Raw genomic sequence first — 23,588 nt, forward strand, 5'->3', positions numbered from 1 at the left:
CACTATGGGTTTTTGATGTGTTAAAAAAAAATGAAGTTATCAAAATGCCCAAAAAATTAACTTCCAGGGGTCAAATGTTTTCACTTAAAAGTATGCATAGCATTGACAATTCTTCATATTCTAAGTTACTTCTTTATTCTATATTCTAAATCCATTATGTTTTCATTGTCCCTTCGCCTTCATATTGCTCCCAAACAACAGATGTCACTACACATCTTTACATCTGTACCATAGCGAGCGAATAAGAGTCACCACGGTTACCGTCGCGTCCATTGGGCGTCATCGTGCCCAGTGTTTTCAAAATGGAGAGGTTGACAAGCACATAGAGAGCGTGCAACAGCGACTTATGAATGCTGATTTATTTTGAGCGCGCAGAAAAAATAAAGCAAAGACATGAAGTCAGATGTGGAGGAGTTGATGCCCAGACTCCTGCCCGTGGAGTCCTGCGACGCAGATGAATATAATTTAAACGAACCACCCAGAAACCCTCAAGAGTATCTCAGACAGGTCCAGTAAGTCATTCTGCATCTTCATTCTTCAATATTCTATCTTTTCACAGTAGTCGCAAGTAGAACCTTATTTATATAAGCACCATGTTTACTTATTATTGAATATGAATATGCCTAAATATGCACCGTTTAGATCATTAATATAATTTAAAAACAACTTGCAAAAATAAAATTTATATCACAGATATACTTTCTTCTGTGTTTATTTGGTTTTGCATATGATGTAACGTATTCTTTTCATCTATTTTATTCTATTATTATCTATTATATTTACTTATATTTGCTCTTTCGGTACGTAGAGTACTTAATATTTGTGTTCGTGTTTAACTCTGAGTCCATCGTGTGTTGAATAGATAAATAATAATAACAACTGCAATTATGATCCAATCATAGGCTCTTAAGTATTTGTCTATTTAAATCCAACAGCCTCTTTTTGTTTTTGACAGGGAAGATGATATTTCTTATAAGATACTTTTTGTCTAATTATTTTTCAGATGCAACTATATGAATTTATTTATGTTTTTACAGTGAGCATTATATTTTTACAGGAAGGAAGCGTCTCTGTTTCCAGATGTTGTTGTGGCACAAATTGATCCAAAGAAGCTGAAGAAGAAACAATCTGTGAATGTGTCTGTGAGTGAGACGAGTAAATAGTGTATAGCATGTTGTAAATCTTGTTATGTGTGTAAAAATTTTGCATATTTTGTTTCACAGATCACAGGTTGTCTGGCCGCGCCTCAAGGTTTCTCTCCTAGCTTGAAATGGCAGCAGCAAGAAGTCAGCAAGTTTTCAGATATCAGACAGGTGTTTAATTTTAACTGCATTGTTTACTTTTACTTGTACTTTTAAAATCAGGAAATCAGGTATCTAGCATTTGTCTGTCTAGTATCGTCAATTGCTTTCTTGTTTTCAGAGTGTTAACAAGCATCGTCAGCATTGGAAAGCTCAGTTTTTGGATGATAATGTTGTCATGGTAAGACAATTATTATGTGGACAGAAGTTTAAAATGAAGGAAAAAAAAGGGAAAAAAAGCAAATACTTCTCCCCCTTTAGCCCAAAACTGAAGATGAGGATGGATGGAGGAGGTTCTGCTTGGGTGAGAATGTTTGTCTTGATATTCAGCCGAAAGAAGAAGACAACGTTAACCCGGGTCTTGATTATGTCAAGGTACTAATTCCGCCTTTATCAGATTATCAACACATTTCAGCATGAATGGATTACATGAAGTAGATTTATTATCACACCATGAGCATTCTGTCATGATCTGATGTTCTTGAATCCCTTTTTATCAGACTGGTTTCCCTCCTTTCCTGAGCATTGTCAGCAAACTAAACCAGGTAACTGTCATTTGATAGCAGCTGTGATGATATATAATCACGTATTAATTGAATATTTAATTGTTGCTTCATTTCTATTCTCTGTTCAGTCAACCATCTCTGCGGTGCTTGAGTATTTAATCATTTGGTTCGAGGAGAGAGAGTTTGTACCACAGTTGGTGAGTTGAATTGCTCCAGTTTGTCATATCCATAATATGCATCAGGACCTGTCTTTGATATTGTTTTGAGATATGTTTAACGAGTTTTTTGTCTTTGAAGTCACCATGAAACAGAAGTTGCTATTAGTCTTTTCTTTCCTATTCTGACGTAGTGGTGGACAGTAACGTATTTTTACTTTGTTACTGTTCTTAAGTACATTTTTCAAGTATCTGTACTTTACTGGAGTATTATAAAAACATATTGTTACTCGTTATTTTGAACTGAAAAAACTGTCAGGTGCTCCGAGACGCAATAGCAGTGTCTGATTCGTGAACGAGCTGATTCTTTTCAATGAACCTGGTAAATCGGAAACTATCCATTTACAAATTGGAGTGTTCTCGAGTAAACAACTCACTGATTCAATGATCCGTTCAGAGTCTCCAGTTAACTGAATTTACAAGTCTGACTCAAAATGAGCAGAGAACTGTGAGATCCTCTGAGTTTGAGTGTGCACGCAACTAAAGGCGCGAAAAGTAAGTTACAAATTACGAATTTTAGGATTTATTATTGTAAATGAAAATCATATTTAGGTCACGACACTCAGTTGTTTGTGAACTAAATCTGCTGTAAACGGGTGAGCTGTAATGCTTGAATGAAGGCATGTCCATATCACCATCTCAACGGTGTAGATTTTAAGTAAAAAAACAAAACATAACATTAAAATAACACAAATATTGCACTTGCATTCTTCCCCGCCATTTCAAATTATATAAAACTAGTATGTTTGCATAGCGTTCATTTTAAAATGTTATTCATTTAGCCCTATGTGACGTCTGTCTTTATTATTTGTCAACACACAATACATATTATGTATCTGCATCCACTAATCTTTCTTACTGACTAGTGCTGGCAACTGACAATTCATAATGATGTTCAACCCAGCATTCCCCCTCCCTCAGGTATTTTGAGCTGTAGGATTATAGAAAATAGATAATATAAAATTAATGTAAAAGTATATGAAATTACAAAATAAACATTCATTGATCAGTACTTTTCACTTTGAATACTTGAGTACATTACAAATCAAGTACTTTTACTCAAGTACTTGATTTGTGTACTTTGTCATCCACTGCATATATCTGAGTGAAATGGCTTCTTGAACAAGAAAAAAATGTAGTGCGGGACTCGATTTTGTCCATCTGAAATTAATTGGATTGTTGTGGTTTTCTATTGGTCGATCCCAGGTGAGTGACAGGTAGCCCCGCCCTCGCACCAGTGAACACGTCATCAGAGAAGAGTGGAAGTTATTTTGATTAAAGATCACGTGTGCATGAATTTAAAAATAAGGATGTGCACAAATAAATCATTTATAATAAATACTGCAATGTTCCATAAAAAACAGGAATTTTTATTGCATGTACAATATTAAAGGACAATTCCGGCCAAAAATGAATCTGGGGTAAATAACACATGGGTTCCCGAGTCGACCGTTCTCTGGGATGAATTTTCATGACAATCAAATGTACCCAGTTTTATCTTTAATATTAGTTTTCTTTTACCACAGATTATCTTATAACGCTAGTATATAGGGCATAGAATAAGTAAAAATATTAACTAGCGATTTTTATTTTAACTTATTCTATACATTCGATTATCATGAAAACACATCCCAGAGAACGGCCGACTCGGTACCCATGTGTTATTTACCCCTAGGTTCATTTTTGGCCGGAATTGTCCTTTAAAACAACATGTTTTCCTTTAAAATGTAAAGGTATTATTAAACTGTATTTGCTCAGTTTATCTGTACATTGCATACACTAACATTTATCTTCACAGGGCAGATGGCTATATGCATTACTAGCGTGCCTTGAGAAGCCGCTGCTTCCTGAAGCACATTCCCTTATCAGAGAGTTGGCAAGACGCTGCTCAACAGTGCGTGCCAATCTGGTAAACACCTTTTGGTTTGCTCTGAATTAAAAGCTGAAGTATCACTATTTTCTCCCTTGTTTCCGTTGCATTTGCGCAAGTGAAGGCTTGTTTGTTGACAGCCTAAAATAGGTTGTCTAAAATAGACTGAATATTTTTCTCTTCCAGGAGAGCAAAGACGATGATCGTTTGTCAGCTCTTAACTTGATGATTTGTATTGTTGCCAGGTAACTGACATGTGCTGTTATAATCAGATTTAGGGTTCCCTGAAATGTGTGCTGGTGTTCTTATGAAGTATAATCTCAATTCTCTCTGTTAAAGGTATTTTGAGCAAAATGATTTGGCTGACAAAGACTGAGAAACAGATGGAAGAGCCTTTACGAAGAAATTCATGTGAATTGGAGCAACTATGAGAGATATTTTGGAGATTTTGTAGAATATAGGAATTTCATTGAATTCTGTTTAATATTAAAGTAGACCTGTTACAATTACAAATGACTGTCATTTGAATCATTGGTATTGTCAAATAAAAGTAATTTTTTTACATAAAATGCAAACACATATTTGGCTTTATTAGCATTTCTTTGTCATGGTGTTGTTTTCCAAAACCATGCAAAGAACTAACAAATAATCATCCAATTTTTATTGAAAATGAAAGAAATGTCCCTTGGAAAAAACAACAACAACAACAACCATGATAATTTCAGCCAAAATTGATAAATAAAATAAAAAAATATATATATCTCTTTCAAAAAGTGTGAGACACTTTAAGAATGGTTCTGTAATTTTAATTCTATTGGGATGTAACTATTGACTTAATATATTATTAAGTCAAAATATTGATGCTTTGAATTCAAATTCAAATTTTCTCACAAGTAATTAATAGCATTTGTTTAAAATGAGTGAAAATAAATAAAAAGAGACTAAATGTCATAGAAGTGATATGCAAGATCATGTGAGATTTCTTAAGAAACTACTTGGTCAAAATGAATAAAAAAGAAACAAAATAATATATAGTTAGTTCATTTATGGGGTTTCTTGTATATTTGGAATGTTTTTCATAGTTGAAAAATCAAGGGACCTTTATCACTGTTATCAGCCATATTTGAAAATGAAAATCTGGGATAATGTTGCAATAAAGGGTAAAAAAATATAAAGAGACCGAAAACTATTTGTATCTGCCGGTAAAGTCTGACACTGACATTAATTTTACTCACAGCCGTCTGTATCTCGACGACGATCCTGTCAATCACATCGGTTCTTACCATAGACTGTAAAAAATAGGTTCTTACCTGTGTGGAGTTTTGATATGCAGGAACGCCCATGTGATCATGTGATCATTGCTACTCGCCTTCATTGAGCCTAGCGCGCGCACGACGCTCCACGCGCAGCTGCTGGAAAACGAAGAGCAAGATGGCGGTGGTCGTTCGAAGTTTACAAGACCAGCTGGAAAAAGCCAAGGAAAGCTTAAAGAGTGTGGACGAAAATATTCGAAAACTAACCGGCAGAGATCCGGGTGAACTGAGGTATTACTTGATGAAAGCGTTTTAATCAGTAACGTTTATTTGGTGGAAAATAAGCCAGGGCCCGTTAGCTAGCTAAGATTGCGGCTAGCGCATAAGCTAAAGTATCACATGTGTTCAATTTCAGCGATTAAATCATCGACATATTACACTGATTAGTGTTTATTTTTGTGCAGTGATCTCTCAGAGCTATCTAAATAACCTAGGCCCCATAAATAAGTATGCTGGAGAGCAAGCATCATATCTGTGGCAAGCACAATGATACGCAGTATAAAATAGATTCTGTATAATGAAGGCTGATTGTAAATCTAGCCTTAGGAACATGTTAATTAGATTAAAAATTAGGTCCTCTTCGAAGATTGGTTCTTAGAGTTTAACTACTTGCAATTGAAATTAGTAAAGGTTATACATTAGTCCTGCAAGGACTTGCTTTCTTTTTGTTTGAATCGCAAGTGAAGCGTGTTTCTGACTTGTCATCCAAATCTTTGGAGACCCAACATAGTATCGTAATTTGTTATCCTACAAAAGTAACAAAATGTCTTCCAAATGCAGTAACCCAGTTTTTCAAATTGGAACTGTATGTTTGGAATCGACAAGGGAGGTATTGCTTTTAATACCCAATAGTCTTTATTATTTACGTGATTTGGTAATTTACGTGTCAGAGTATCATGAGGCGGGTCATTCTTTAGGACCGTTCACACACACAAAACTGGTGGTGAAAGTGATTCCAAAGGTATCATTTCTCTGTGCCTTTATAGTTTTGGTCTGGACTCTGCTATTATTTTGTATTTAGAACGAATTTTAGAACTATTTTACCTTTATTCTATAGTGCGTTTGATTGGACAGAAATCCACCAAGTGCCAGATGAGTCGTCAAAGTGCAACAGTGCCCACTATTTTTCAGCAGCTTTGGTTCCAGAAGTGTTTTATTATTTTATTTAATTTTTTTACTTCCCATTGGGATATTAGTTATAAACCAAACTAACCAGCTAAATCTCAACATTAGAAACTTTGAAACAAAAAAAACAAAACAGTACTACACTGTACATTCTTTTATATATATATATATATATACTTTTTTTTAATACAAGATATGCATATTAGGCTTACAGTTGAATGTAAGGATACTGAGTCTACATTATTTAGCGCTCCATTTGAGTGGGCGAGCGTTATTTTGCCGCAGTTTGCTGCTTGTTTCTTTAATTTGAAATTTATTAGCAGAATCATAACTAGCTAATGTAGTTTTCACAGGATTTCCACTGTTAAACATGATTATTTTAAGTTGAAATAATGTGACCTGACAGCTTAAACAAAAGTATGTACCATTTATTAACCTTGTTGACTACAGTAAGTCTGTCTTTAAAGGGTTACAAGTTATTGTTCAAAATCAATTTACCCATGAAGAAAATGACTTGGATTTTTACTTCCCGAACGTGCCAGTTGCACACTATAGTTTTGCCAAATTTTTACAGATGACTTGTGTGTTAGTGTGTATATCTTCTACTAATTTTTTACTAAGCATGACAGTTAGCCTAGCTTTGAGGCTTAAAGGGTTTAGTTCCTTCAAAAATGAAAATGATGTCATTAATGACTCACCCTCATGTCGTTCCAAGCCCGTAAGACCTCCGTTCATCTTCGGAACACAGTTTAAGATATTTTAGATTTAGTCCGAGTTTTCTGTCCCTCCATTGAAAATCTATGTACGGTATACTGTCCTTGTCCAGAAAGGCAATTAAGACATCATCAAAGTAGTCCATGTGACCTCAGTGGATTAGTTAGAATTTTTTGAAGCATCAAATACATTTTGTTACAAAAATAACAAAAACAATGACTTTATTCAGCATTGTATTCTCTTCCGGTTCTGTTGTGAGGGTGAGTCATTAATGACATAATTTTCATTTTTTGGTGAACTAATAACCCTTTAAAGGTTACAAACAATATTGTCAATATTATAATAGAATATGAGTGAATGCAGCAAAAGCAAAGCGGTTTCTCTTACAATTTAAAGGTTGCATTTACTGTTGTCTATGTCCTTTGCTTGTCAGTTAATATCCACTGACCTAAATTGTTATTGTGAAGCTTACATTAGGTTTCTAAGCAAGAAGCTGCACAGTCATAGTCGAGGTTAAATTTTCTGTTCTTTTATTTAAAGCTATGCTTATTAACTCTGCAACTTTTGCCTTCTCCAGACCGGGTCAAAATAGGAGGCTGACCATCCCAGGCCCAGGTGGAGGTAGGGGGCGTGGAATCAATTTGCTGAGGTAAGAATCTGTTTTTTTTTTAGGTAACTGCTTGTAATAAGTACATGTTGGATTTGTCCTTAATTTCTGTCAACCCCTCTCAGGCGTGGACTCTCAGATAGTGGTGTAGGACCCCCAGCCAAACAGAGGGACATCGAAGGGGCACTCTTGAGGTGAGATGTCTTACCAATAATCTGATTTCTGGATATGTTATGAATTAAGTTCATGTTTGCAAGTTTCCAAAATGTATTTACAAATTGTCTGTCAAACTAGGTTGGCAGGGGATCAGCGAGCCAGGAGAGATTCACGCCATGACAGCGACGCTGAGGATGATGACGATGTCAAAAAAGTATGCAGACCACATTTGTCCCCTCCCCCATGTAGAATTGTCCCTTTATTGAGTCATGTTTTTATTTTCTATCTATAGCCAGCGTTGCAGTCATCTGTGGTTGCTACCTCCAAAGAACGTACGCGCCGAGATCTTATTCAAGATCAGACCATGGACGAGAGAGGAAAGCAGAGGTACTGTTTTTGTTTTGGGCAATGTCTGCAAAGCTTTTTTTATCATTTTTTTTTTTTTCCACTGCAAATTTTCTTGAATTCATTTTAAAATGATTATTTTATCTCATTCAGAAACCGGCGCATGTTTGGCCTATTGATGGGAACATTGCAGAAGTTTAAACAGGAGTCTACTGTGTCCACAGACCGGGTAGACGCATGCTTTGAATTTTGTACTAGGTCTTTTTTTTTAGTTTTTTTTTTGTCCTATTTGTTTGGTTCCTTTATGTCTATTTTCAGATAATTGCACACAACACTAAGTCAAACTGCATTTGAAACGAAGTGCTGCTTTGATTTTAAAGCTTCATGTTTTTTCTCCCCCTCCAGTTAAAAAGACGCCAAGAAATTGAGCAGAAATTGGAAGTGCAAGCAGAACAGGAGCGTAAAAAAGTTGAGGGTGAAAGGAGAGAGCTCTTTGAAGAAAGACGTGCCAAACAAACAGAGCTGCGACTTCTGGAGCACAAAGTGGAGCTCGCTCAACTGGTATGTGTCTCAGCTGCAGGGCTCTTTTATTGTATGCTTGCAGACAGTATTTTTTTTGGATAGACTGTCCTTGGTCTGACTTTTCCATACATGCAATGTGTTTTTCTCATGTAATTCCAGCAAGAAGAATGGAATGCACATAATACTAAGCTCATCAAGTTCATTCGCACGAAGACCAAGCCCCCGATCTTCTACCTGCCTGGGCGAATGTGCTCGGCTACTCAAAAGCTCCTGGAGGAGTCTCAGAAAAAATTAAATGGTAAGAGTGTATTGATACTAGTTTTCTTTATCCATTTTCACAGATTATATTTTAGATTCTGTTAACTCCTGGTATATTTACATTTTACCTGATGTTTTCTTTGCACCAAAACCAAACACATTTAAGTTGCTTTAAAGTATCTATGAATTAAAACAGTGAAAATCTGAAATGATTCAAAGTGTTTTCTACAGTACTTTTCACTGGTTGAACACAGAAGTTGATGTACTGCTGTGCAACGTGCAGCTATGACTTTTATTTTTTTTTAAAAGACTACGTAGCCCTATGGGATTATTAGTTTCCAATAGTCTGTTTCAAATAAACTAATGAAGCTAAAAAGGTGTTTTAAAAGTAACTTGTGAAATACTACCGCATCTTTTTTCCCTACTTAAAATATATGTTGATTTTAGACTTGGGCGGTATCCAAATTTTGATACCATCAAACCTCCTCCCTATTTTACCGGGGTATACGGTATTACCGTGTAGTGTTGTCAAAAATATCGATATTTTGATAAATATCGATACTGAAATATCGGAACAGTACCAATACTAATTTCCCGAAGTATCGATACACCGATACTAGCCGAGGGGTCACTTTCACTTCTCGCCAAAGGCGCGTTGACAAACACGACACGTGACGCACTCGTCTCATTCGCTCTGGTTAAATAGCAAAAGTGAAAGGGAAGATGGCGAGTGCGGCACCGCGACCGGCTTTGGTTGATTGATAAAGAACACCGCGAGCGGGCATGCCGGAGAATAGCGCGGACACGTGTAAAAAACACACCGCGAGCGGGCATGTCGGAGAATAGCGCGGAGACGCGTTTCACACTCCAATTTGATACTGTTAAGTGCTTTGACACAATCTGTATTGTTAAAAGCAATATATAAATAAAGGTGACTTGACTTCATGCCAATCCATTGAGCATTGTTTGTATTGTGTGATGCACGCACGTTTGCATTTAAATCTGTTCATCAAATTACGTTAATGTAGGCTATTAACCAGCATTTATGACCGATGAACAATGCATTTGTTACAGTATATTTTAATCTTTGATTTACGTTAATATATTAACCAGCATTTATGACCGATGAACAATGCATTTGTTACAGTATATTTTAATCTTTGATTTACGTTAATGTATTAACCAGCATTTATGACCGATGAACAATGCATTTGTTACAGTATATTTTAATCTTTGATAACAGTAGGTAATAAAAAAAACAACGGATCATGTTAGCTCTTGTCCAATGAAAAAATATTAACGGATAGAACTCAGGACATTTTTTTCATGTAAAATATACCTCATTGTCATGTTCTAGACTTGTAATATTTAGCTTTAAATAAAAAAAGACCTCCTTAATATTGTGGCAGTTTTTTTCTCTGTGGTATCGAAAATGGTATCGAATATCGATATTTTTCAAGGTATCGTATCGAAGTTAGAAATTCTAGTATCGTGACAACACTATTACCGTGACTAATTAATTATGACATAAGGCTCAGACAGCGTCACCAAACTGTTGGCTTGTGCCTACACCGTTCAGAAACTGAATACCAGATCGGGCAAAAAAAAAATCAAGGCCAACCCGTGCATGATCCCGTCTGATGGCATTAAATGTAATATGAGCCGTAGCCCTATTTAGACTCGACTATTTTTAATACGTGAGCCGTTATAATATGGTGGCGCCAAATAATTTTTTAACCCAGGTGCTGAGGGGGTGGTAGATATAAATACTATTTATAAATGGGGCAATTAATACTATTTAATTATTTTAATTATGACAATTGTATTCATTTTATTAATTAATTTAAATTAAATTAACAAGCAAGAAGTGTATTTGTAAATCCGGTGACAAGCGTCCAATGATTTTTATTAATACAACTTTTCTGTCAGTGCTGCAAAGATTGACGATTGCCATCTCCTAGTGAACGCGCATATATAGAGAGAAATGCAAATCATGGATTACATAATCAGAAGGTATTGGGTAGCCTTTTTCTTTTCGTTTTGAATTGTTTCGTTTAAAGAAATTGTCGATTGATATCTCCGTAGTGAACGCGCCTGTAGAGAGAAATGCACATCATGGATTAATCAGAGAGTATGCTGCCTATATTTCTTTTCCTTTTGAATTGTTTCGTTTAAAGAAATTGACGAATCGCCATCTCCATAGTGAACGATAGAGAGAAATGCACATCATGGATTACATAATCAGAGAGTAGGCTAGCCTATTTCTTTTTGTTTGGAATAGTTTCGTTTAATTTGATGATCACCATTTCCGTATGAACGTGCATAGAGAGAAATGCACATCATGGATTAAATAATCAGCGAGTGGCCTATTTCTTTTCGTTTCGAACTGTTTAGTTTAATGAAATTTCAAGCTTTATTTAGATATGTCATGTCTGTGAGACATACACTGAGTTTCGGTTAATTTATGATGAGATTTCAATGCAAGTGACCGCGGCGCGCCAGCGCACGATCATGTCATGATTGTTGTCTGCTATATTTGATTCTTATTTATTATTGGTTGATAAAAAAAAAATTAAAATTAAGATACAATTTATACAAAACGAAATTCACTTTAAAGAAAGGCCTTTTATAAAATGAAACTTAATTAAGTGGTCAATGTCTGACTCCCGATGCATCCCATCTTACTCGTGCTGTTCAGTTTTCATTATCAACGTAAAAAAAATAACATTATAATATTTTAACAAATCTAAACTAATGCGCTTATTTAATGAACTCGGGGCAAAATTCATCTTCGCAGCAGTGAGTGGGTGGTTGTTTCGGAGATGCGACATTAGGTTAGAGGTGTTTCCATCTCTCGCGGTCACCTTTTTTATTGCAACATTTACAAATTGCCTCGTCAGTATTTACCGCCTCTCCCCTCTCTCTCTCTTTCTCCTCCACACTGTCACTTGATGACAACTACATAAGCATTTTTAGGCATTGAATAAATTATATTATATATAAGTGCCGGTACTGACTGTATTGAAACTGATACCGTTGCTATTTTAAGACCCCGCGGTATGCGATATTACCGAAATACCGCCCAACCCTAGTTGATTTTAAATAAAATGCATGGATATAATATTTTGTCAAATTTCCAGGTGTGTTTGATGAGAGACGTGAAGCCTTTGCAGAGCAACTCAACAAAATGGAGGCTCGCCCAAGGCGTCAGTCCCAGAAGACAGGTGACAGAGAAATGGAGGATAGCCGTCGGGCTGAAGAGATGAAGAAAGAAGATCCAGAGGAGGGTAAGGCTGGAGTAGGGCGGACAGGTAACAGGCATGATGTGGAGATTGAGGATGAGGAGGAAGATTTAGTGGAGGTGGAAGCAGAGATTAGAGAGAGGGAGGGGGAGCAGGAGCAGGCAGAGGAGAAGGATAAACATGAGGAGAGCGAGAGAAAGGCAGAGGAGGAAGATGAGGAGGAGGATGTGAGAGCGGTTAAGGAAGACGAGGAAGAGCAGATGGAGGTCACGAAAGTTGTGAGGGAGGCAGAGACACAGAGTAAGTTGCAGGTTGAGAGTACAGAAGCCATAGTTGAAGCGGTAGGTAATGGGAGAAGGGAGGAAGAGCAGGATACAGAGAATGAGACTCAGCAGGACGTCGTGACGAACTCTCAGCAAACCCCCGAAAGCCGCATGGAAACACAGCCTGAGGAGTGTAAAGAGCCTCAATTGGACGTCCCAACTCCTGCTGTGACAGAACATGACACCAAACAAGATGTCACTGCGCCTGAGACCCAACAGCCACAGTTTGAACCTGACCCAGAAGTCCCGTCTCAAGAGCAGAGCCAAGAACCATCAGTCCAACCGCAAGGAGCCAAAGCGGACACAAAGGAAGCTGGCGGGGAGCCAGATGACGCTCGCGGACGGGCCAAGGTACGGGAAAAGAAGAGCAAAAGCCGAAGTAGCAGCAGCTCTTCCAGTTCCTCTTCAAGCTCCTCCAGTGGATCCAGCTCTTCTTCTAGTGGCTCCAGCAGCAGTTCCTCTGGCTCCTCCTCGTCGTCTTCCAGTTCACGCTCCCGAAGCCGTGGCAGGGATAGAGACGGCCGAGACCACAAACGCCGCCGGAGACCGTCGGACAGGGAGCGCAGGAAGAGCGGCAGCGAGAGGGGACACAAGTCCTCCAAAGGCAGCGGACGGGAAAGCAAGGGGTCTAAAGACAAGAACTCCAAACCTGACAGGAAGAGAACAAGTTCAGAAGGAAGAAGGTCCTCCAGAAGCGAGAGAGATCGGAAGTCTGATCGAAAGGATCGACGTTAAGAAAATTATGCTTCCAGTCTTGCATAATTTCTTCAAGGTCGTCGTCTGGTTACCATAGTTTTTTGAGGTGCAGTTGCCTTATCGTTTTTCTTGAGTGGGTTTTACATTTGAAGTCTTCATCTCCAATGTTTGTTTTTTTTTCCTTCTAGTTTTGTCTGGCAACTGTTTATTTCAGTATCTCAGACTCAGAATTTTTAAGATTAATAAACTCTGCTTTTAAGAGCCATCACTCTAAATGTATTGGTTTCATGCTGTATCAGACCTTTCACTTTATCTGACTGAAACAATGCTTAAAATATGCTTCTCGTGATGATCCACCACGGTGTTCCCAGTTCCTGTTATACAGTAGCCACTGACGTTTTCGGTTATGTGATGCCATACAAACATGAATTTTTTAATTTTTTTTTACATTAAGTGAATATGAAGCATCCATTCTGACAATATCTTACAGTGAGGTTCTTTTTCTTGTTGGAGCAAAATTGTCTCTTTTTTTTGTATAAATCATTCATTAACATGGGGAAAACATTAAAGACAATTTCTCTTCATGATTCTGTTCTTGGTTTTTCATGTTTGCACGTGTATTTTAAATGGTTTATTTACATAAATTTAGCATCACTTGAGACTGTGTATGCAGTGACATTACTTTCAGTATTATGACATAAAACAAACACTTATGCTCATTTTATTTTATTGAACATAAACCCAAAATATTTATTTTTATTTTATTGAACATTTTAATTTAACAATTTTAGCCTAACAGATTAAGTTATGAAAAAATATTGTTGCATTTACATGAAACAGTAAAATGAAAGAAATGCACATTTATTCTTGGTTTATTTCTTTTCCAATCAGTTTCGTCGTAGTAAAAGTTGCTCTATTGTTTACAGCAGTTTTAATCAACTGGCCAGATTTTGCCACCTTATCATTAGTTATGAGGACCAGAAAAAGGAAACTAATTAAAAAAGCTTATTTAAAAAGCATGGCTGATCCAAAGAGAAAAATGCATAAAGTCTAAACTGATTAAATGGGGATTAAATTATGCATGTTGTTTACATACATTTCTTGTACACGCATACATATTCTGTGATAAAACCGAATGTTCATGAGATAAGGTTGTACTTGATTAGAAGTAAACTAGTAAAATGCAGCCACAATGAAACATGCAATAGTTATTTTCTTTTCCCCACCTCATGGTGGCAGTAATGCTTTGCAAAGCACCATAAGAACATGCTGTATTTCCCCAGGTCTTTTTCAGGTGTTGTGCCGAATTTTGACCCCCGCCAAATTACTACCCCCCCTAGCATTGGTAGGTTTAGGATTAGTTGTGGGGGAGGGGTTAGGATTAGGGGTGTGGTTAGGATTAGGCAATCAGGTACTGACTTCAACGAGGGGGGTAATAATTTGGCAGGGTATCTGGTTATTTCCACATAGTTAAACACATCAATGCAACTGCATAAAATTCCCTCCTAAAACATGGCAATATTGAAATAGATATTTGTACTCTCGCCTGCCATTTGCACGAAAATGCTTTCTTTGGCCAATCAGATTGCCAGATAATTCTTGAACAAATTGTGGATTGTTTCCATCTGAGAACTACGCAGCATACAAAAATGGTGACCGCAAGATATAAATAAAACGATTAAAGATAAGGCCTATAGTGTGTAGAAATGTATGAAATATTCTGTCTCCATCTTAAAGACAGCATGGAATCAAAACTGTCAGTATTCACTTTCTTAATGCACATTTGTGAAAGGTAACGTAATGTTATGTTTATGAATAGGCTACGGTATTGGCCTATAGGCCTACACATAAGTTCACGAAAGTAAAATGATGACTAATGGCAATTTACGTTGACTTTAAGTTATGTGCTCACCTCTACGGGTAGTCATTACTTCTCGCTGGATCTCTGTTCATGTTTCCAATGTAACCCTCCGTGCCCCCTACGGTCGTTCCCGCTCAGTGAAAGTGAGCAGTCAGCTGTTCTGAGCCTCATTAGCGGTGTCTGTCTCTGATGAAGCCATTCTATTGATCCGTCTCCAGAGGAAAAAGTGCTGGGTAAACAGGACAGAGTTACAGCTCAGACGGGACCGGCTCGGGCTCGACGCTCACAGAGGTGATGCAGGGTAGAGAACAAAAACTTTATCATGCTGTCTACATCTCGTTTGAACCTATAGGCCTACACGTCTTTAGAAAGTGTGGTACAGTCATTGCTTTCTGTGAAATGTCGAAGAAACGCCAGTAACAATACAGTTCAACCATTACAGTCGGACATAAAGATAAAGACTTTAAAAGATATTGAAAGTTAAATTGGATATGAAGTAGACGACACAATTTGATATTTAAAGAGGGCTTTATAGACTGATTGTGTTCTTTTTTCTGTTTGAACTGACGCGTTACAGCGATCTGTCACATTTATAAGCGCCAAACCGCACATCTGACAGCTGAGAATTAAAAATTAATAATTAAAAAAGATAGTGGCCGATCGACCTACTCATGCATGTAATACAATACTTTAATCTCTTAAATAATGTCTCATAACTCTCATATTAACAACTATCTAAACTGTTTTAGACCTAAAAGAGTTTTTGTTGGCCCATATGTCACCCTTAAATGTCAGAGAAAAGAACAGAATCAGAGAAACATTTTTTTAAAGAAAATTGTACTTTGCATATTATACTGTAAAAACAAAACATAATTATAGTTGATTTTATAGTGCATCTTGACTAGAGATGAAATGGCATGGAAATTTCATTTCATGATGACCAAAATGATCACAGTTATCACAGAATCCTGTTCAAAAAGTACTAATACTACACAATAAAATCAATTCACCAAGTTTTATGTCGAAAACCAGCAAATAACAAAAATAATTATCATTAATATGCACTTTTTGTTTACATAAACATTAAAATAACAACATTAAAAATTATGGCCAGATTTTAAAGGAGTAACGTTACTGGACATGTTATCTACTAGTAGGCCTATGTAGCCTACAAGTTCAAATAAAGTTTTGACAAAAAAGTTTTATAAAAAGAAACCTTGCATATTTCAGCCTTTTAATCATTTTTATAAAAAGAATGAGTCAAAAAAGATAAATTACTGACGTTTACAATGCACATTAGCTTATCTTTTATTATTAATAGTAAAATTCGGTCCGATTTTCCCGTGGCGTCTGTCGTTGCTATGCAACCATGCACTGCGCTCTCCACAATGACAAAGAAGTTTTAGTAGCAAATGCATGTTTTCATCTCACTGCGCCTGGAAAAAATGAGCGCGTCACTTCAATTATGAGCTTCCTACATTTGAAATAACGAACTTGAGCGCGCAAAAGACGCGATATGTGAACGGCTCCTTGGCGAGTTACCTCCAATCAGGCCACGAGCTACTGGTAGCTCGCGAGCGACGTGTTGGAGACCCCTGTCGGTGTCAGTGTCCTCTTTGTCCGCTATTTTTCTCTGCGTGAGAAAATGCTGTGGTCCAATCAGCAGTTAAGAGCCTCAACTTGCTTATAGTAATTCGGAAATTAGTGCACATGAGTGAAAAAAAATACAGCACAGAAGAATGTCTAATTTAGCGTGAGATTTCTTTGTTCAGCGTGAGACCGTGAGATTGAGGCTGAATGCGTGAGTGTCACGCCAGATGCGTGAGAGTTGGCAACCCTGTGACTTGTTTCCCACATAACTTTTTGTTGTTTTTGAAAACCATGTTGGATTTTTAATTTTTTTTTTTATGCTAAGAAGCCCGGAATCATATTCAGGGCTTCTTAGCATAAATTTTTTTTAAAAACAAGTGTCCCTTTTCTATGACACCCTGAATTGTAAAAACTGCTTTAGCATATAAAAATAAATGCAGAATACAATTTCTGACAGATTGAGTCATAAACAAAAAAACATGTATGGCCGAGTGGTAAAGGTGACACCTTTTAGGAGTCCATAGACCCCAGTTTGAAGTTTTCAAGAAGTTCAAGACCTTTTAAAGAATCATGTCACATGAAATAAGGCTTGTTCGACTTCATGCAGCTCTGCGCAGACCGATCGGCGGCTGACTTGAAGCAGTGCATGCCGGTTAGAAATTGTGTCCGACTTGATGCAGCGCCTACCATAGATATCATATGATGTCTATGGCGCCGACGCCACATGACTGTGACGTATGCCATTCAAGTAGCGCAAGAGCGATTCGAGAGCAGCCGCAGGCATAGACAAAAGGCTTGTTCGACTTGAACCGGCGCTGCACAGACCGATCGGTTGATGACATCAAAGTACCGCGAGAGCGATTAGAGAGCAGACGGCTCCTTATGCTTTTGAATCGCTCTCGCGGTACTTTGATGTCATCAACCGATCGGTCTGCGCAGCGCCGGTTCAAGTCGAACAAGCCTATAATAAATACATAGACACCCTATTGGCCGCTTTGGAACGTTGCTGCGACACGTCAACGCGTCCGCCATTTTGCGGAGGGCAAGACTGCACTGTAGTCAAACGCAAGTAAAGTGAGCTGCGGTTTTTCTGGATAAAAAAAAAAAACATTTATCAACTGATTTCAGTGGTTTGTACGTGCTGTACAAAAAGTTCCATCTCTAGTTATTTAAAATCTCGATAGTTCTTATAAAACATTTTTTAAATAAGGAATTGTCAAAGCTCAGGCTTATGTAGGCTATCTGGCTTTTTATTATTGGTTAAGAATTGTGAAGATAATTTAATTTTTACATTTATAAAATAAAGTTTTCTTATTGTGGAAAAAGCATTTTCTGTGATTGACCCGATTTTAGCAATAACAAAGATAACTGATGGATCCTTTATGGTAATACATATGATATGGTACAACTACAGTGCAATGCAAATAGTAAATATAAGATAAAGTGGGAAGTAATAGTAAATAGTTTAGTCAATAAAATAAACAAGCAGTATACAGCAAATAAAATAGTAATGAATAGTATAATTATATAATAGTATAAGTAGCTACATAATATAACAAAACACATATTGATAATAGCATATAGTTTATGTATAATACTATAATAATAGCAATGGAATTAGAAATATCAATTAAAGTATATAGACAATAAAAAATAATAAGTTAAATAGTGACTATGAATAGTACAATCATTTAACAGCATAACTGTAATAGATTGATAATTGCAAGTGGTATAATATTACAATAATAATAAGAACAACAAATACAATTTACAAATACAAGAACAAATATGAAACATTATAATATTGATCATTAAACTGACATTTAACAAAAAGATGTGTGTAATTTTATTATAGGTAAATAATAAATTTATTATATTTAATACCATTTTTCTTCAGACTTTTGTTGACAGGTTAATTGGCTTAATATGCCATTTATTTTTAAAGCAAAAAACAGAAAGAAAGAAATGCAAATGTTCAGTACTTTATATTTTCCTGGCTTAAAACGAGGCGGAGGTGGTAAAATCCTGATCATGTATTTTAATTAGATAATAACATTTTAATTTTTCGTAGACCATCATTTAGCCTACTGTGTTTCCCACAGTATTTTTGTAGGTGGATCTCGGTACTTCTAGGGGGGTCCGGGGGGGAAGAAGAATTTTCTCTGTCCCGAATTCAGCAAATTCAGAATAATGCAAATTCAGCATTAACAATCACCATGTTTATTCTAATTTGAAGGGCTTTGATAACATATCTGTGAAAATAAAAGACATACGAATAAAAAAAGATTGAAAATAGTGCACGTTTGTGCGGGTATAGTGAATATGTTCAATTTACAACAAAACTTGTTAATTATTCAATAAGAGAAATAGGCAGAGGTATTCATCATTGTGCAACACAATTCGGATACCACATGACAACTTACTAACAGTGCTTGACTTTTTCGTGAAAAAAGGAGTGAAGAGTTTTTTTGCCGTTTTGAACTCTATGAAACTGATGGATTCGGCGCGGGTGCGAGCATGGGCGTGTCGTAAGCTAATGCACGAGTGACTAATTACCATGGAAGCGTGAAAGTCACGTATGTAGATAGACTATCCTTGACTCTTTGGATTTTAAATCTCGATGTAGGGCAGGCTATACACACCCGCGGAAACCTCAGCTTGTCATAGACACATTTGCCCTATGAAAAAGGGGGACGAATTTACATTTTATTAAAAGTGGGGGGGACACGTCCCCCGCGTAATCTACGCCCATGATTGTGGGTAACGGCGGCCATTTTAGAGGTCAAGCATAGGCCGGTTTGGAATAAGGAAACCGGCCGATCTCCAGATAAATAAAGGAGTTTATTGATTTAAAAACGATTGTATTGCTCCAGAATGAACAGAACTGTGTCCATGGCAACACTCTCTTTTTCATGGCAACGGTGTGTTATACTTAGCAGTGGTCTGTTATCAAGAAATAACAGACCGCATTCAACATTATTATTCAACCAAGCCATGTAATAACAACAATTAAACTACAGAGCTCCAGCAATAGAATAATATGTAAGCTATTAGTAATAATAAAGCATTTTAACATTTAAGCTAAAGAGCTACAGCTTCTGCAACAGAATACCATTTAAGGTCCAGTACAGAGGAGACAAGCTAGAAATTACCATTTTATTTGCGTGTCATATTATGCCATAGCTTGTCAGTATTACACTAACCTAGTCTATCCACCAAAATCTAGATGAATAAACGAGGTGACATTGCTAATCAAGAATTGATATGCTGATTTGGCTAACAGCAGCTACATCAGTATAATACATGCTTGCTCCCAAAACACAGCAACGTACTTACTGCTTTAACGTTAATCTGAACAGCAGAACTTTAGTTAACTGCTAAATGAATACATTCAATGTAAATCTAGCCATAGCCTACTCTGGCAGCTGAAAATCTATTGACCATGTGATAAAAATATCAGTTATCGTTAGCGCTAACGGAGTTGACTGCAAAGCAAAGCAAAAAGACCACCACTTAAATGATTTATGAGGCGTTTGCCCTGTCGATCATGAGACTTTTCGATTACAGCAGTTCACAATACAGCAATACTGAACCATTTTCCTAAAAATAACCTAAATTAAACCTAATATTATCTAATGACCAACGTAATTACCTACTGCCTACTATACAGTACATCTACTTCCGTACTGTGAACAATGCATCGCGACGTGACGAAACGATCCCGAGCTCTATAGCTAGAGCTATTTTTTATTGACAAAAAATGGTTCTTTATAAGAAAAGGATTCTTTGCGGAACTATTGACAAACCTTTATTTTTAAGAAATGCCTCATAACACCAGATGTTGCACTAATGCCAAGAGTAGCGATAAGAACACATCAATAAAAGAATAAATGTTCTCAATCAACATAATATTAGCTACCTCTTAAATATGGGATTGTGAACTGTTTTGCGGGTATGCTATAGTATTCACTAAATGAGTCGTTATAGTTGAATAGGGCATGAATGAATGATTTTTTTCCACACTTTATCAGTGGGTGATCGTGCATTGCTAGCTTTCTGTCAGTGGTCATTGTTTTTTCTCAGCGGTCATGTGAGAACAGTTTGATTTTTAGATCAATAGCAAGATTCCTTACCCCAAGCTTCAAAGGCGGAATGATTGAGCACAGCTCAATGAAACCAGGGTCTTTTAATAAGCGGGTGTGGGAGTTCCTTATAAATGGCTTAACTGACTTGTTCACTGACACTAAAGTGTGTCACTTAGGCTAGTTTAACAGTTTGTTCTTTCAGAAGCTGAGTTGTGAGGCTAACAGGTGACCGGAACAGACTCTAGTCTCAAGAGTGCATCTGTTCGTGACTCTGGTTGTAATGGAGAAATTAAACAGACCGGATTGGTGTTAAGTTTGCTTTGGTGAGCTCGGTCAACTGTTGAGTTTCAACTAGACGTCTGCTGCTGCATTGATCAAGGCTATATTTCACTCATCATGTCCTTTCTGCAAATTGTATTCACAAAGGAAAATATGAAAGCATTTCTACATTATTTAAAAGTCTAGCTTTTATAAACTTGCCTTAGAAAAAAAAAAACATTACTGCAGTGCATCTTGAGACAAAACAATGGCAGTGTAATTTTTTTTACGATATATCAGTCGAAGTTGTTTTCAGGGAAGACAGCTCAAACATGCATTTTAGTTTGGGACTAGACTTGTCTGTGAAACCTGGGGATACTGTTCTATATTTGTTTTCGGTCCTTAAAACAATCCAACTGACAACTTTTCAAACTATGAAGTCAGTGGCGTAACATTGCTTTAAAAAGTGTTCGGGATCAGGTGTGTGTGTGTGTGTGTGTGTGTGTGTGTGTGTGTGTGTGTGTGTGTGGTTGGGGGGGCGGGGGGTGTTTGCTAATAATCATAAATCAGATGTACCTATGAACAATAACATTACAATGTCCAGCCATCGATTTAAATAGTACATTGGTTTCATTTGTTGTTTAATGAGATCTAATATATGTTGTTAGTACCGAATAAACTGAGTAGTACCGATCTCAGACATTAATGCATATGTATATTAATGGTCCAGTGGTAGACCTTTTGCCAAGCGTGTCAGAGGTTCTGGGTTGTAATCCGCACTCGTATTTAATTTTTTTTCCTCATTAAAACCGATTATGTTTATCAGTGGTTGTATATCAAGCATGAACACATTTGAGTGCATTTTATTTTGTGATTTCATCGGAACGAATAGAGAGTCGCCGAAACGGATTAAAGCGCTTGTCCGTGTGAAGACTGTACGCGAGTCACGAGAGAACACTGTATCTGCACTGCACCACTGATCGCAGCGGCAACGAGCACTTTGATCACTTGATTTCAAAAACAAATTTCAGCGTGCTAGATCACCTCTTATTTAAAAAACGAACGAAATGCATGCTCTGAAAGTTATTTGGAGATATTTCATTTATTTGTATTGGTAGGCTACATCCATGCCGCGAGATGTTTCAAAAGTGGTGGGGACAATATCGAACCTAGCAAAAAGTGGTGGGGACATGTCCCACCCGTCCCACCCGTAAATTACGCCCCTTAATGAAGTAGTAATATGGGACATTAAACGGACTGGAGAGGCTTTAGAAGTTTACCAGGAAGGTTGGTAAACTTAAGATCTGAAGGCAAATGTCATCATTGGTTCAAATCTCACTCCTGGTTCAGAGTTTTTAAATTGAAACTGGCAAAAAAAAAAAAAAAAAGACCTACTGTATTCACACTGGCTGTGATTGAACCGCTGCAGTTCACTGAACAGTTGTTTCTAGTGGATGCTCCACAAAAGGTGGTGGATAACTTTCTGTACTTCCAATATAGCTGCTCTATTGCTGCTCATTTGCATGAAGTTGAAGGTCTTCCATAAAATAAATGTCAAGGTATGGCAGAAACAGTAAGAGAAAAATGCTAATATGCGAGTCCAAATTCAGCCAATGAGACCAGAACGCATGGTATTTAGTGCAAGGTACTTTTTATGTTTAGATTTATGTGAGATACACTGTTGATCTTAGTATTTGCAATCATTTGAGTGTTGAATGTGGCACTGCGGCTGTGTTCCAGTGGGAGATGGCATTCAATTTTTCATTTTGATGTAGTGTGGAAGCCCTAAGGCACAGAGCAGAAATCTACACCATGTGTGAACCACCGCAGAGCTTTGCGATTTCTGATCTCAAATGCTCTAAAAAAGATCCGGTGTGTTTTCCTCATAGACAAACCCAAATTGTAAATTAAAATTCCCCCGCGCTAATTTCTATTCTGATGGGCTCCCTTTAATGCTTTACATTTCTTTTAGACTTTTTGTCTGGCTTGGTTGAGTTCCTGCACCACCATCCAGTCGAGATCCTTGAAACGGTTTGGAAAGCAGCACAATATAGACATCATATGAAGTGCCATGGCAACAGCAAATCTGCTGTGCAAGTCACACTTAGCCGAGCGAATGCACATAATTTAAAATGAAAATACCAATACTAGTCGTTTTTCATCACTTCCTGCGTTTTGTTTAAGTGACCTTACTTTGAAAGCTGTGAGGGAAATTATCTGAAACTTTATCCACCATGAGAATTAAAACCTCTGAATGTGTTTTTACCTTGTGCCCGCTTTTCCAAGAATGTGTTTGAAATGCCATTAAGTGGGGCATAAAATGAAATGCAGCTTAATCTTTAAATACAGTCTGTTTAACTAGACGATTTGCAGTACTTCATTTAGAAAATCTTTCAGAGTATATAGCCATAATAATAATATATAAAAATAAACAAGTGATTCCATTTATTTATATCCTCAAGAGCCACTTGATGTTCACAAATGCCCACACAGAAAGTAAGAGAATAATATCTTCGAAAACAGATTGAGACCTAAATATCAGTCTTTTTAGCCTGGAGTGGGCCTGAAACTCTTATTCTCTCCCACTCTGGAGTTCTCTCC

The 23,588-nt window shown here is 37.0% G+C and overlaps 2 protein-coding genes across 2 annotated transcripts; both read left to right on the forward strand.

Moving 5' to 3' along the window:
• The first annotated feature begins 281 nt into the window (after positions 1 to 281).
• On the forward strand, positions 282 to 4,467 carry gemin2 (gem (nuclear organelle) associated protein 2). The gene is made up of 10 exons (XM_077239056.1): positions 282 to 512; positions 1,058 to 1,142; positions 1,224 to 1,313; positions 1,423 to 1,482; positions 1,563 to 1,676; positions 1,802 to 1,846; positions 1,936 to 2,004; positions 3,821 to 3,931; positions 4,079 to 4,137; positions 4,232 to 4,467. The coding sequence occupies exons 1-10, from the start codon at positions 394 to 396 to the stop codon at positions 4,266 to 4,268; spliced, it is 789 nt and encodes a 262-aa protein (XP_077095171.1). The 5' UTR covers positions 282 to 393; the 3' UTR covers positions 4,269 to 4,467.
• A 763-nt stretch (positions 4,468 to 5,230) lies between these two features.
• Positions 5,231 to 13,777, forward strand: pnn (pinin, desmosome associated protein). Its single transcript, XM_077239057.1, has 9 exons — positions 5,231 to 5,436; positions 7,622 to 7,693; positions 7,777 to 7,845; positions 7,946 to 8,021; positions 8,100 to 8,194; positions 8,306 to 8,381; positions 8,558 to 8,713; positions 8,834 to 8,972; positions 12,073 to 13,777. The coding sequence occupies exons 1-9, from the start codon at positions 5,324 to 5,326 to the stop codon at positions 13,230 to 13,232; spliced, it is 1,956 nt and encodes a 651-aa protein (XP_077095172.1). The 5' UTR covers positions 5,231 to 5,323; the 3' UTR covers positions 13,233 to 13,777.
• Positions 13,778 to 23,588: the final 9,811 nt, after the last annotated feature.

The sequence above is a fragment of the Siphateles boraxobius genome, unplaced genomic scaffold, assembly GCF_051911475.1.
Source record: "Siphateles boraxobius isolate OS27281-9 unplaced genomic scaffold, OSU_SipBor_1 22, whole genome shotgun sequence".
Taxonomy (NCBI): domain Eukaryota; kingdom Metazoa; phylum Chordata; class Actinopteri; order Cypriniformes; family Leuciscidae; genus Siphateles; species Siphateles boraxobius.